Source organism: Gobius niger (assembly GCF_951799975.1).
Source record: "Gobius niger genome assembly, chromosome: 2".
Lineage (NCBI taxonomy): Eukaryota > Metazoa > Chordata > Actinopteri > Gobiiformes > Gobiidae > Gobius > Gobius niger.
Window position 1 is genome coordinate 14,951,999 of NC_136853.1, and position 16,627 is coordinate 14,968,625.

Genomic DNA, 16,627 nt, shown 5'->3' on the forward strand with positions numbered 1-16,627 from the left:
TACTCTGGTTTCCCCCCGGTACTCTGGTTCCCCCCGGGTTTCTCTGGTTTCCCCCGGGTTCTCTGGTTTCCCCCCGGGTACTCTGGTTTCCCCCGGGTTCTCTGGTTTCCCCCGGGTACTCTGGTTTCCCCCGGGTTCTCTGGTTTCCCCCGGGTTCTCTGGTTTCCCCCCGGTACTCTGGTTTCCCCCGGGTTCTCTGGTTTCCCCTACCACTAAAACATGTACAACAGGCCAGCATTGTAGTGTAGAACTGTAGTGCCTGATTGAGTGGTTGGTGGTGGTCGGAGGGGCCAATGGCACAGACTGATAGCCTCGCTTCTATCAGTCTACCCTAGGGCAGCTGTGGCAAGAATGAATGCTGTGAGAAACTTGGTAATATAGGCTTGTGAAGCGGAATACAAGTGTTAGCCATTATTATTATTATATGTGCGATGCAGCTGATTCTCCAGCATAGTGAGAGGAACAATATGGAACAGAGCGGAGGATTTATAAAACTTCAACCTATCTAAAAGTTTGACAAATGTTTTTAACGGTGCTCATTTTTTTCGCAATAAAAAGTAATGATGACAAAGAGGCCCCCTTTCCATAGGAGCAAACCTGTTCAGGTCACTTGAGACCGGTCCATTTAGGGAGGGGCAGTTTTATGATTTAAAGAGCCTTTAGGGGAAAGGGCCTGGGTCATTATGGGAGTGGTCAAGGACATTATACGACAGGAAACAACAGTCACAGCCTGATACAAAGTTACACTTGCCATGGAAACATGAAGATGAGTAAGGTCAAAGTTGGAAAAATCTCAAACCGAGAGGCAGCAGTAATCTGTTTAGAGACAGATTTATTATTGACAGTCAGTAGAGACATCATGTCCTCTCCTTCTAACAAAGTCTACAGATTGTATTTATATGCGATATGAAGCTTATGCGCAAATTCAACCTGGAAAACCTACCAGCTGCAATCATTGATCACCTCATCCCCGGCAGCGCATTCCAATCATCCAATCACGGACCCCGCTCAAGCCGCACCTTCACAACAGCCAATCACCGGAGCTGCTCATCCCCTCACCAGCCGTTCATCGCTCAGGATCCCCTTTTTAAGCTCCCTGGTCAATCACTCAGCCGTCTGCCAGCCGTGCTACGACCCTCCTCCACCCCTTTCTCCGCCTGGCTCCTCCTCGGCTCCGCTCATCAAGTGGCCAACCCAGGTCTCTTCCACTCTTCCTATCATTCGTCAAACCATGCATTCCATATCATTCGTTCAGTCTTCCGCCAGGGTCTGAGCCCCAATAATGATTCATGTTCGTTAATAAAACACTCATACCGTCATTCCGTTTCTGTGAGTCTTTTCAGGTTGAAATGACTTGTACAATGAACATGCAATATATGATGTCTTGATGTTTTGTGCCACTGAAAAAGTCTGTCCTTGGCACACATGCTAGTCATATCTGAAAGGTACAAACTCTTATACATCTATATCATCTCATCCCAGTATCAGTTCATGACGCACGGCTTAATTCTCTTCAGCTGACAAGAAAACATATAGTTACAATGAAACATGAGTAAAACTAATTCAAGTAATTCTCCATTTTTTATCGTAACTACAGCAATAATTTGTCTATTTGTGCTTTAATTTTATTTGCTAAGTTGTCAAAGTAAGCCGCTTAGTGAGAAATCATTATCTTAGAAATATAAACAAATTACATTTTCTCTCACAATGCCCAAATAAACGATCATTTTGACTGACCAAGAAGTCTTTTAAAACCCAACAGGGATGGGGCACACTGGCTGTCTTTTGGCAAGATGAAGTTGCAGCTTAGTGATTTAGCTCAAAGTGCACACCCGGAGCAAGTATTGATCCATGGGGAATAATAGGGTAAAAAAAAAGACCTCATGTGGTGCAATGATAAGATGGTATTAGGCGTAACTGCTGATGAGCACCGTGCTCCTGTGTCGTGCTCTTTGTGTGTTACTATTTCATTCTTCCACCCACCATTCAAACACAAGCACATGTTGACACACTGTTATCTTAACTGACCTTGACTAACAAGGTCCTTCCTGCTTAAAGCCTTGAGTCGCTGGAGTAGGATTGAGCCACCCACACATGTATTGTATATGCCAGTTTACATAAGTCGACCCAACCTCAAGCCATCGCTATTTGACAGATACTTAAGAATTCATCATCACACAACTCCATCACATTCTTTTATTATTATTTGAGGTCGAACTGTCCTGTAAAAATAATTGTTGCAACAAGATATTAGCAAGTAAAACAGATAAATCCTTACTTGGAAATCCATTGAAATCTAATAATAGTCGGCTCATATTGTGGTGGTGTTTGTTCATAGGCGGACAGAACAAAGTGGTGAAACAAAAGCTTTCATGTCTCCTCGTCAGCCCGACTACACAGCAATCACCGCCCCACTGTATGTTCAACCATTGTTCTGGGAAATTAAATATTAATCGCAAAATCTGGAACTCTTCCTAAGTGTGTGGAGCCTCACTGGTTTTGGTGTGCTGCACAATAAGAAGGCCAGACAGCACATCACACCAGTGTTCAAGTCTCTGCAAAGCTTCAGGATACATGTTAAAATCTTATATTGGTTGACAAAGTTTTAATGGGCTTAGTCCTATTTGTTTATTTATGTATCTGATTTGCTTTTCACATACAGTATGAGCCCTCTCGGATCCTCAGGTCCTCAGGTAGTGAGCTTTTAACTGTCCCAGGAGTCCGAATGAAAACTCATGGTGAGGCCTCATTAAGTTTTTACGGCCCCACAATGTGGAACAGTTTATCTGAGGATCTGAGGGCCGCTGTGTCATATTTTTACGGGGGAAACTTAAAACCTATTTTTTCTTTGAGTAAAGCTTGCGACCAGAGGCTTTGAACAACTTTTACTTATTTCATTGAAATGCTGGTTTTAATGCATTTTTTTTATGTTGATTGATTGGATTGATTGATTGAGTGAGTGATAGATATACAATCATGTGTTGAATGAAGAGGGCATATACCTAAATAACTGCAGTCTGTGTGATTTGTTAACATTAAAGGGACTATACAGAGATTAAAAATGTTAAAACTAAGTATTTTCCTCCCCCTACATGTTCCAGCCATGTCCTAATATGCAGAATGAGCTCAGACCTGTTCACCACAACTGCCTCTAAAATCCTGCACTGTCACTCAAAAAGGTGTTATTCGGGTCTGAAGTGCCGTCATGCACGAGCCTTATATAGAAGGTGCAGTTACACATAAGACCTGAGGTGGCAGTAGTGAGTATAAAAATACCAAATTGCATCTAGTCTCTTTAACATTGACCCCTACCTGGTGATCTGAAGGTCCAGGCCTCGTCGTCGTCGAAGTGTGTGTCCCCGGCCGTGAACCTCTCTCCGGGGAAGAAAGCATGGGCCACAGTGCCTCCGGGTCCGTCGAAGGGGTAACCGTCGTTGTGGTCGGCTTTGGTGAAGTCGATCTGAATGTCTGCGTCACTGCCCGCCACCTCATGGAAGTTCAGTGGAGCGATGTCACTCCACACCTTCAGAGCATAGTGCATGAGCACCCGCACTGTGTCCCTGCTCATCAACGCTGTATCCTTAGGGAACGTCCTCACCCTAAGAGGAAAAACAACACAAACAAATCTTAAAACATAACTAGGCCAGAGTTAGAAAAACACTGATGTTGTGGCTAACTTAAAACAACTTTTAACTAGAAGTCGTGAAAAGTCCTGACAATAGCCAGAAAATTAGCTTCATGGATAGTGGAGGTTTGTGTAATTGAATCAGAAAAGTTCTCATAGTGAAGATGTTACAGAAATTGCTAATACATATGCTTTATGGGTATCTAACCATTATAAACGTGACCTGATCTCTGACCTTCGTGGGGCCCAGTCATCAAACCTAATGAGATGCCCTTGCCTATGCCTTGTTACACGGTACCATAGGGCTGTGCAATTAATCGAAATTCGATTGCGATTTTGATTATTACACTAAACGATTACAAAATTAGCATAATCGAATATTTTATTTTTTATTATTATTTTTTATTTTTTTTTGCAAAGCAGACTTGCATTATTTCATGGCGCTGGGATTATTTTCCCTTCACATTTCACGTGTCATGGCTCATGCTTTTGCCTGACATAAAAACAGACAGCTCTGTGTGATGATGTCATCAGGCCGCGCTGCTCAGTTTACTTGCGCAAGTGTGAGGGCTGGCCAGCAGGGGGCAGGTGTGAAACCGAGACCTCTCCTTAATCGAGGCAAACTTGAAATCATTTGTACTTTTATGACTGTTCAGAAAACAGCATCGTTTTTTTTATTTATAAATATATAAATAAAATAAAGACTTTTTTTTTTCAAAGCATCAAATAATTGTTTGAATAATCGTGATTTCAATAATCGTGATTATTATTTTTTCAATAATCGAGCAGCCCTACGGTACCATTGGTCCACAAGGTGCTTATGCAATCTGTAGTAAAAAGACTAAGGTCTGACTCTGCCCTGCTGAGCATCTTTGTACAACCAGTGCAAAATAAGTTAACACTGAGTCACTTTATTCTGCCACAATGCACCCCTACAAGCTTAATGTATAAGAACACTTTTTAACGTGTGTCCAATCTCTGGTCCAGCAGATGCTCAAACCACTTAACCTTTAATGAAGGTGACCGGACCTTTACTCCAGTGCCACTTCTGAACCGCCGCCAGAGGAGCTACTGCCAGGAACCAGATCTTACTAACACCTCCTTCCTGCCAACCCGAACTGTCTGCGCTGCCACTGATGTTTTAGTTATTCATGTTTAGAAACATACTTTTGGACACTTTAAAAACACAACTTCACATTTTATAACCTAAAATAAGGTCTAAGTAAAGCTAATAGTTTGGCAGTGCAGAGTGGAGGCAGTCACATGTTGTAGAATAGAATACGAGACACTTATATACGATGTAAAGGCTGAATGAAGTTCCACATTCGCCATAGCGTTCTCTAAAGTTGTTGATTCCTGTTGTGCTTCCTCTTGGCCAGGTCACCAACTCTCAATGGTTTACCTGGTTAAATACTGGTCAAAGGTCCAACAGCCTATTATGCTTTTTTACAACAACTTAAAGCCACACCGTGTAGAATTTTACCCAATAAATAAAATTGCAATACAAGCATTTATTTTATGACAGATATTTTCATCATTGAAAAACACCTCATAAATGTACAAACACACATTTATGAGGCTCACCTCTCCTAAGATATGACTGTAAACTTTACAGTGAGTGGGTACGTCTCCAGCTCGTCTCCATGGAGATGTGACGAAAGGCAGTAGAAATTGAGATTTAAACAGGCTAGTTTCTCATCCAAATCCATTCTTTTATTACACACTGCAATAACAGCATTTTCTGTATTATTAGGAGCATGTTTTGTTTTGCCGCAATAGTATAGTCCAAAATGTTACGCAGTGTACCTTTAATATAACGCATGTGTAGAAAATACTCCTGGGTTTGATGATAAAAAAAATCATACAATGCAGTTATATTAAACACCAGCAGAGGGCACAGGTCCTTCTTTTGTACGCTAGTCACCAGGGCAGCCAGACAAAAACAAAACAGGTATAATATGTAGGATTATAGACAAATGCGCATATGAAACAAAAGCCCACCATAAGATTAAATGTAGCTGTTCATAAATTGAGAGAAAGCAAACCATTCGATTCCATAATATGGAATCGAATGGTTTGCTGTGTGTCTAAAATGCAGCGGAGCATTCATCTGTCTCCTGGTAGAATGACTCCATCTCAATTGCATTATTGTGTTAAAGACTGGAGCAGCCTGTTGCCACTGCGCTGTCCCCCGGCCCACTGATCCGCGCTGAATAATTACTGGAGCTAATTAGTGTAATAATTAGCAAATGCATCTATGTCAACATGGTGCCACTAAACATTTGGGCATTTCGGCAACTCTAGACTCAATCTATTGTGTGCTGACGTTAGATTTACATTTTAATTGACGCACTGTCACTCACACGTCCAACATGTTCAGACACACTACTGTGAAAACACCTTGAAAAAAATAAAGCCTGCATTTACTCAAAACAAGTGGAATTGCACCCGCTGGTGTACAATTAATGTTCCTTGTTTTCGGGCACATAATACAGTATTTCAGAATTTAAATACTATATACTGAAGATAATTGAGAACTCCCTGTAGGATTAAAACAACACGGAAGTGAGCGGGGGGAAGTCTTTAGGAGTTACTGCGAGGACGTTTGGCTCCTCGTATCATTACGCCTCACAATATAGTCCCCCTTTTTATCTGCTTATAAAATCGACATGCTACATTTCTGTGTAAATATACTTCGCATGAAAACACTTCACGTAACTTTATTTAAATAGGGAACACGTGGAAGAGCTTGGTAGCTTCTATCGTGAGCTTTTTTGGAGCTATGTGACATGTGGGAGAGGCTGCGTATGTGCTCCGTTTGCCTGGCAGAGCGTACGGACAAAGACCAGACGGGGATATATTACCTCGGCTAAAGTGAGGTAAGAGCATATCTCAGTATGTAAAAACGGTGGCCTATTCCTTTAAATACTGTTAGATTGAATAAGACTAATCATTACAAAGGTTCTCATATGCCGTTTCTCTGCAGGGGCTGCTATTGTTGAATTGGAGCTGAAGTGGAACCACTCTGATCATGAGTTTGCAAGTTGTAATTATCTCTCGAACAGCATTCCAGGGCATTTTTCCAAGTTGGGGGATGGGAATTGCCAGACCCCAGGAAGTTAGCATCCTGTTGCTATACAATATTCAAAACACAGAACCAATATCATTCTAAACTGACCTCTTAACCGACTGAGGAACACTTGGAGTTTTGCTTTATACGGTCATGTTTGAGTAATAAATAATGCACAATGTCTCTAATTTCCAGGCGACAGTGGCTCAGATGACAGAGCGGGTCGTCTCATAACTAGAAGGTTGACGCTACGAACCCCAGCTCCCGAAGGTACATGCGGACTTCAATCACCTTAAAGGAACAGGCCACTGTTTTTCAATACTGAGATATTCTTACCTTAGCGTAGACGAGTTGATGCGTACCTGTCTGGTCTTTCTTTTTGTGGGTGCGCTCATGCAAAAAGACCAATGCCTAGGAGCACTTTAACATCCGTGCAGTGAAGTCTAAGTTCTGCTAAGGTGTTCTTACGCCTTACAATATAGTTCCCCTTTTTATCTGCTTAGAAAATTGCCATGTTTAATTTTCCGTGACTACACTTGGATCGTGTAACTACTCACAGAACTATACATAAATACGGAAAATGTGGAAGAGCTTGGTCGCTTCTAACTTCGCCCCTGTTTGGTACCATAGAGGAGAGGAGGAGAGGCTAAATGCCAACAACACCTTCGGTCTCTTAGCGTGTCTGAGCGCACGCACGAAGACCAGACAGGTACGCATCAACTCGTCTAAGCCCAGGTAAGAACATATCTCAGTATTGAAAAACGGTGGCCTGTTCCTTTAATACCTCCAGCGTCTGCATACACTGGTGTATAAATCAGAGTGTGAAGGAGTGAGTGGTTCTTTCGACTCTGAGCCTAATGTCGGTGGAAAAAGCGCTAAATAAATAGTGTGGTGCTCCGAAATGACAACACGGGCACGGCTTTTCAAAGACGGGCGCTTTACTTGAGTTATTGAACGCCGTGGACACTACAGGACGTGGATAACAAGCTTTAGACACATGGTCGACGTGTGCTAATTAAAATAGCTACGTTGTGGCCGCCTCCCACTATGAAGGTTCCTGGGCAAATAGCAGTGGTCTTGCGGCATTCTATATGAATATACAATAACTAGAACAATGTGGCTTACATATTTCCAGAATATGACAAAAATAGCTTGTGCAGCTTGGCTAACTGGCATAGCTGCAGAAAATGGCTCGGTCAGTCTTTCGCATGTCTAAAACCTCAAAATAATAGCGGTATAGCCCCCCCTAGTATTTACCAACTGCAATTAACTGTCAGCATGTTTCATCCCAGTTCAGAACAAATGACTACTACACAAAACAGAACAATCAGACCAATTTACAAATGAATGGCGAGGCTCAGGTCCAGTCCAGATGCAAGTTTGCTACAAAGTTGAAGTAGGAACACTCCTTGGATGAGTGGTGAATGTCTTACAGGTGACTATGTACTATTACAATGTCGGGCAATGCAACTGAAATGTAAATGTACAACACTCTAAACGAAGGAAAATCTTTAAGGATAAACCATTCGCAAACAGAAACAAGTACAATCTATCACGTTTGACAGATGTGGCTTGTATTTGAAAAGCCCTCAGCTGCGTTAATGCAGATTTATGCAGCCATAACTTCAAACTCCAATCAGATCACCCTTGCGTGGCTGGCGGCACTGGGGTGAACTGTAAATATGAATTATTCCTGTGCTGCGTTTGCTAACAAAATGCGCCAACACCCTGGCCACTTATTCATACTGCCTGCGCCGCCTGACCCTGGCGGCTAACCACGGTTAACCAAGGGCAACGCAAATGGCTTTAGCTCCACAGACAATTCACCAGCTTATTTGTCCTGATTCAGACCGACCAGGGTGGGGGCGGAGCAGCGGGGGAGATAGAGTATCTGTGTGTCGGTGAGTGTAAATATATGTACCGGGAGAACGAGAGAGAGACATGTACAGAAGTGAGGTGGTCCAAGGTCAAAGCAGTGTTGAATCCCAGATCATCCGCCACACAGCACCGCTGCTTTTAAGTGGACACTATAGAAGCACACATGGGACTGAAGCGTGAGGAAAATACAGTCGAGCTGACGATGGGCTCGTTTTTAATCCTGGAGATCTTGGTTTGGGAGTCAGGGTTGAAAAAATTGAGCACAGCAGTACTTAGATTGAGGGTGACATGATGACGGGCAGTTAACCCCTGAACCGAGCACATTCTCTACAGTTCAGCTTCACCCAAATCTGAAAGCGTCTTGACAGGAGAGAAACAGTGTAATGCCTCATTTGAAAGCTAAGACCTACAGAAGTTATTGTAACTTTGTCGTCACGTCATTTTAGCCAAAAAATTTTAAGCATTTTGCTTTTTTCGGCATGATTTTTGTCTCTAGTATTTTCTTAATACCGTTTTCATCATCTTCACTGGAGAAAATGTGCTTGGTTCAGGCGATCAAACAAACAAACTAGGGATGTCTCGATTCAAACATTCTCACGAACATTGCGTTTCTTTTTACAAATATTCATGATTACCAAAAATTAAAGGGGCAAGATACAAGTTGGCCATTTTATACTCACTACTGCCACCTCAGGTCATACGTCTAACTGCAACTGCATGACGGCACTTCAGACCCGAAGTAACATCTTTTTGAGTGACAGTGCAGGATTTCAGAGGCAGTTGTGGTGAACAGGTCTGGCCTCATTCTACACATTCTACACTTAATTTTAACATTTTTAAACTCCTTATAGTCCCTTTAAGGAAGAAAATACAGTGAATTCCTCAAAACCTTTACAGTTCTGTATAAATGTTCACAAAAAAATAAACAACTAATGACATGTACATTTTTATGTTTATTAAAGGGTTGCTTTAATTGAAACCTATTAAAAATTAAACCTGTTATCTTTATGCTTTTACCCTGTATTATTAGCCATATCAAAAGGAAGCAAAGCGTTTTCAAAAGAACGCTTATTAAATATATTCTTTAATAAGATGCTCCCTTTCTGATCTGTTGTCTCATGAATCCACTATAATAATGAGCCAGTAAAAGAGTGACCTAAACAAATGAACAAACATGTCAGCTGATTTTTTCATGCATGTGCGAGCACCATTTCACTCTCGCTTTTACCGTGACATAACAAACACTGCTCTGCACATGGTTCTTTTAGAAACCACTGAGAACCAATCAAGTAAAGCATTGATTTATATTTGGTCATAAAACTGCCTCTGGTCTTGCCGTATTTCTACTCCAACCTCAGAAATACACAACACTCACTCACATTGGTAATCCATTACATTGGCATGTTTACTTCCTGGAATCTTCACGTCCAGGTGAATTAAAGACATCAAACCCCTTTGATTTGGTGAAGCTAATGGTGTTTTCCAGTTGTCCTTGGAGGTCGGATTTTCCGAGTTCTGGCATGTTTTATAAATTTACACTGGCATGCCAATGGCTATGGGAATTCCCACTTGAAAGTCGAATAGATTTTTTATATGTCCAAGTTAGAAAGATCATAAAGGGGAAACCCCTTGTGTTAGAAGTAAATAAACAACTGAGACGACAATATTTTTACATTTCTTGGGTACTTGACTCTTTAATTGTCCAGCTGCTTGCTTGCTTTCTATTACCCGGCTCTAACACATTGCTGACATAATCACAGTGTCCGGGTGAATAAAATAACTGAACTGGTTCCATATTTTGCATGCCAAAATAGGTGAATCCTTCCGCCAGGTGATTCTGATTATCAGCCTGGCTCGACATCTGGACAGGTCGTTCCATCGGCATCGACGGATGGGTCAAACGCAAAGGACAAATTTCATTGTACAGTTGTATAATGAAAATAAATGTACCTTAGCCTTTTACCAGCTTCCTAGTGTAAAGCAGAACTGAATAACTCAGAGGCCATAAGCGCCACTGCAGGATCGTAGCATGTTGTGTTTTTTTTTCTTCTCATTAATTGTCCGTGAGAGTAAATACTACGCTGATAGAAAAGACAAAGGGAGAGTGGGATATTCTACATCCAATTACACAATGGAGATCATTTTTGTCACTCAAACTTGGCTGTAAATACTGCTATAGTGGCGCTAGCCCACAGTTAGCCTGTTAGCTGCTTCTTCGTGATTCTATTAGTGTGTACTGCGCCTCCGGGTCAGAGCAGGGAAAGCTGCAAGTGTGGTTTTCTGGCCAGAGACACCAGGGGGAGATGAAAGAGGGACTACGGAAAGGATTTATTAAGGTAAACAAGTTACTTAGTTCTGCTTTAAATTACATCTACTAGTATCACCATCACTAAACTTTCCAACTTTCCAACCGAAGCAGAGCAACTAAAAAAAAACAACAACTGTCCAACTCCAACAAAGCATAAGCAGAGAGATATTTGGTTTTATTTTTTGTTTCAGTCAGCGCAGTCCTTTGTAAACATCTTTATAATATGCGCTATATGAATAAAGTCAATTGTATGGATTTTTGTTTTTGTTGTATAAACAGAACACTCAGTGGCTCAATATGTGTGTATATTACATTACACACAGTTGGGCCTCTACATCATTCAATTGTAATGTTAAAACTACATCAAAGATCACTTCTGTATAGGGACTATTGCACATTGTGAGTGATTTTGAATGCGTCGACGCTTTGCACATCTGACCAAGATGAAAGAACCCTGACGCCAGCAGCAGGGATGAAATATGCATGTCGGTGTCACCCAAACATCACCTCAAATGGTCATGAATTCATTTAAAAATCTGATGAGGCTATTTCGCCCGCACTGTTGACACTGTCCTTGATTGTCAACAGAAGAAAAATGCAGGCAGAAAAAAACATGCTGGCTCTATCTGAAATTTGCAGATTTTGTTCAACCATAATAGTTATTTATTTAGAGAGCTTGTCTTTATGTTCTGCGCCAGTGGGTTGCCAAGAGCGTCCACTATACAAGCAGGTTCAAACAAAGTGAAAATGGTCAGAAATCAAGGCTATGGCATGAAAGCTGAATGTATTTCTTTAAAGTTTGTGTCTGGTTAATGTGCAATAAAAGTGCAGACTTTTATTCATTCTACTTTGTCTGCAACCAGTGATTTTCCATGTGCTGTTTCTGTCATAATTTCATCATCGGCCACTGAAGAATTGAAAATGACATGTGTGGGCTCAGTCATCTGTGCCAATACAGTCAGCGGGGGGAAGATGTTTTCAAATTAAAAACTAATTTGTAAGAATAAATTGCACAATTACAGTAATCTCCCCGCACATTAGTTTTGAAAAGCTTTTAGTCATTTCAATTTCTTCGATCTGAAAACGAATAGCAGGTGTCTTCAAACAACAGGTAATGTCGAAAATAATAAAAGTTTAAGTAGTACGGTTACGCACTGTAAGATGTATTAATGAATGTAAGGAGAGATGCAGGGGGAGACTGATGGAAGTGTGGCTGTGAATGTGAATCTACGGACAAGTTCTCCCTTCCGAAATACGTGCTTGGTCAATGCTGAGCGGAGCTGTGCATGCGCAAACAATCGCCAGCCACAGGTACGTGGGACACAAAGTATTTCCCCGCATTTTAAACACCACAGCAGTGGCATTATAACCCTCACTGTGACAGACACATGCTATGTGAGACCTATTGGCCTACGAAGGTCTTCCCTTTTGATATTGAGGACAGGCTTCATCAGTAACTATCAATATTTCATAAGCAGGATGAATATAGAATACTGATCTAAAGGGAAGGGGTTTCTTACTCGATCGGTTGCATGTTTGCCATATTTTAGAGGCATAACCTTTCTGTTTAACTCATTTGACATCACAAGCTTTATAATATCAAAAATCAAGGAAACCATACATTTGAATAAACAACAAAGAAACAAAGATACAATTCAAAATTACAAATGTATGTGCCTGCTTTCAGTCGTCCAAGCAATTTTCTATAAACTAAAAAAAGGGAAAAGTTATCTGGACAAGGCGATTGTTGTGATGGTAAATGTTTCACCTTTCATCCAAAAGGAAGAAGCTACAAATTCTGTTAATTATCGGTCTGCACGTTTGAAAACAATAGATCACTATTTCTCTGTTAAGAAACAGAGAAGAGGTGACGTCACAGAGCCTCCTTTGTGCACTAAAGTCTCTGCTTTTGCTGCAGGGACCTTCAGCTCAACAAGAGACCCGCTGTGTGCTCACAAAGTGTCATCGCATGTCAACAAACCATGGGACAAATCGCTTTAATAACCAAACACAACAATCTAGAAACCAAGTCGCAAAACAGTAAATGACCTCATATTTCAATACGCTTAGTCAATATACGAACTGCTTTAAATGTATTACTCCAAAAAACCCTCGACACCGAAGCGGCGTCGGAGAAAATGCATCATTCCCATCTCCAAAGCTTATATATCGACAAAGTGTGCCATATGGGAAAGGGCTCTAAATCTGAAATCAACAAACAGTCCACAGTAATAATTCAAATAAAGCAGCATCTGTTCCTTGGCAGGAGCTGAGCGATGAGAGCGCATTCGAACGACAAAGGCTGTGCACTGTATATATTAATTCTGGTTAAAAAAAACAAAAAACAAAAAAAGAAGAAAACGTCTTGCTAGTGCTGCTCTATGCAAATGTGGAGCTACAAGAGGAACGATGGCTTCAGCGGACCGAACAGACAGGCAGCCGTTTACTCCACAAGTGCCAGGAGGCCAAGCTGAAGGCGTGTGATTGGCAGCGGTAGGTCGGTGAAAGTGGGATGAAGTGAAAGACAAGGCTGGAGAAAAGAAATGAAATAATCCACAGAAGGAGGCCTACAGCCAGAGACACAGCACTCCATGAAAGCAGATGTTGACTTTTTTCGCATCTTGGTTTTGCACCACCTGCTCGCTCAGGTCATCAGGGACCTGCGTTCAAAGATGAGCTGGAGAGTCCCAACGCAATAACAGGCTAGGACTCTTTCGCCTCTATCCATGCATATAAAAACTGGAGAGACGTGCGGAGGGATATTTTTACAAGGTGATATGATGGGAACAATTAATTATCAATGGATGCTAAAAATGAATCGTGGCTTTTGCTGGAGTGAAACATCCAAACTATGTGCCATGGAAAACATAGTTTGTGCTGACATTTCTTTCGAGAAATGCAATTTCGCCAGAGCTGTCCTGGGGCACACTGACAGAAATACCAAACCAATGGTCTTTCCCACACAATAAAAATGCCACTTGCGTGTGTGTGCAACTAAAGCAAAGTGCGTCTGGACGCGGATGGGACCCACTGGACCACTGGAGTAGCAGGAGTGGCTGCCTTTTATCATCAACTCATAACAGGCAGCTGCAAATCAGCTGGGCATTACCTGTGAGCAAGGACAGGCTACAGGTCGAGGTGGGGAGAGGGAGAAGGCGGGGGGAATGAAGAAGGGAGAACCACACTTGCATTGATGGTGGTTTCACTAAGGACTGAAGCACACTGTAGCAAGGATTGAGCAGCAGACTTTCATTAAAAGTTAATATATACAAAAAGTAAACAATAAACTAGTTCCTTATTTTATCTTCATGTCATTCTGGTCGTCACAAATCTGTTCTTAAAAATGAACTTGTTCCCATGGAATATACTAGGACTCACTCACACGGCTCTATACGTAACAGCAGTGGCACTGGATGTGGGGGATTATTTCAACAAGGTGCTGCCACAGGGACAAAGTCACCAGATAATTTGTTATCAATGAACCCTCAATAACTCCCCTGCCCCCCTGGGCAAGTGATTCATCCTACTCAACTCGTCCTGCTGCAGTGTGAGCTGATCCCTCTGCCACAGCAAATCAGTGGGAAGCAAGAAATGCCCTCAAATGCTGTACTTTCCATGTTGATGTTCAAGAATCAAAACCCTGGGGAAATCATGGCCACTGAAGGTTAACTTTCTCAAAGAGCACAAACCAGGGCTGGAATAACATGATGAGCATGGCCAGACTCATGCAACCCTGTTGAGCATGTATTGAATTTGTTGTGAATATACATATATTATGATTCACTTTTTGTGTAGTAGTAGCAATAGTAGTAGTAGTGTAGTCATTAGATTTAATTTTTTATAACAGTTCACGTTTTAGCTCTAAGTTGCACATCGTTTGATGATTTTATCATAGCATCATATACAAACTGTATCATGTGTATGATGTAGCTAAAAAGATATTATTCTAAAACTTTACATTGCAATAATAGTTGTTTATATTATTCATATTCTTCTTATTATTCACTGTAAATTTCAACTTTTGAACTGGTAAAAGTTATTAGCACTTTCACCATGATGTTAATGTCCATTGTATTTCTCTGAGACATTAATATATCAAAAGAACAGAGTTCAAAACAATACGCGGCCGTGTTGTAATACATGCAGTTATTTATCTAAACAATGGGAGATGAATTGCATTGTGTTGTCAAAACCTCTACACACAGATCCTACCACCAGAAATCCTTTTATCACTGAACATTTTAAATATGTGATCAAGAAAATGCTGGTAAAAAAAAACACAAAAAAAACACACACACACTCAAAGACTTCCCAGCGTGTGTCAGTCATCTGTGCTGCTGCCTCATCATCCCAAACATCTCTCCTCAGCTTGTGCCTCTTTTGCGATTTGCTTTTAACACCCCCTTCGCTCCCTTCCTCTTTGTTCACAGACTTTGCATCAGAGGAAAGCTTTCCTTCTTATCGACCTGTTTCTTTAATCCTCCGGTGCCCTGATGTCCCCCTTTTCTCCATGCCGCCTTTTTGAATTTTTACGGTCCCGGCAGCTATGGGCATTAGCAGTTAGTCCGCACACTGCAGGATGTGGCCTGTCAGTCCATCTATTAACCAATTCCTGTCAAGTATCTGAGACAACATGTGGAGATTAGGGATACATCAATACTGGATCAGACATCCCAGTGGCGGAGGCCTGCCAGCCCGAGTGCCACCCTGCAGGAGAACCCGGCTGTTATATACTGTATCTGTCCCGCCTTTCCCACCCTTCTTACTGTCCCTGGATGCATCTCCTCCGCAGCCTGCTCTTTGCCTGCTTCCTCATTAGTTTCACTAACGTGCTTCCATGTGAACCAAAACAGAAACTACACCATAGAGAAGTGTGAACGACTTCTTTCGGGAACATGCAAAGGTTCCGTTTTACCAAATGGACGTTAATGACCGACCAGATGAGTGAGAACCAATGGAAAACGTGTGTGCACTGACTTCCATAAGGGCTCCGAGTAAAGATGAACTTTAACATGTAGCACCTACAGTAACTTCAAAGACACTGCCAGCATAAATAGTTTAAAGAGGTCACAGAGGGGTCATGCACCTGCTGATCCGAGGCGGTCTAAGGAGAGATCAAAGTGCAATTGATGCAGAGTGGTAGAAAAAAAAGTAAATCCTACATGATGTGATTGTTTGATGAATTGTCTTAATAGTATGTATCTTCAAAGGATGAGATAACAAGTGAGACACTCCTCAGAATATTTTATTTTTTTAACCTTTATTAAACCAGGAAAGTCCAAGTGAGATTAGGGATCTTATTTCCAAGGGAGTCCTGGCCCCAGAGAAGAACCTATTGTACATCATTTTAGTGGTAACCGGAGCACACGGAGGAAACCTGTGCAGACACGGGACTCACTGACAACACATCCAAACTAGGGCAGGTCAAGATTCATCAGGTGACACATTAATTGAATTACGAAACTAGACACTCTAATACACCTCATGTGTGATTTTGGTAGCTCTGTGATCAGCAGAAGTGAAATAAATGACGATCAAAAACTCATTTTACGATCAAAAACTCATTTTATATATATTATTGCGTTTCTTTTCTTTTTTTTTTTAGTCCGCAGGGGTGTGGTGTTGTGTTACAGCTGTAAACCCGACATTTCTCTTTCCTTTGAGTGTCAGTTCAAAACAGTTGAGATATTACAGTTTCTCTGAGTTTTTAAATGGTCAAAATCGGTCCAATGACGGCTGAGAAACA

The 16,627-nt window shown here is 41.5% G+C and overlaps 1 protein-coding gene and 1 long non-coding RNA gene across 2 annotated transcripts in view; one reads left to right on the plus strand and one right to left on the minus strand.

The window, feature by feature from the left end:
* Positions 1–16,627, plus strand: part of LOC306983004 — a 229,416-nt gene that overhangs the window by 37,576 nt on the left and 175,213 nt on the right. The window lies entirely within an intron of this gene.
* Positions 1–16,627, minus strand: part of mmp17a (matrix metallopeptidase 17a) — a 155,271-nt gene that overhangs the window by 35,374 nt on the left and 103,270 nt on the right. The window contains exon 4 of the mRNA XM_079582607.1: positions 3,313–3,599. Within this exon, the coding sequence (XP_079438733.1) occupies positions 3,313–3,599 (287 nt within the window). The remainder of the gene's footprint in view (positions 1–3,312; positions 3,600–16,627) is intronic.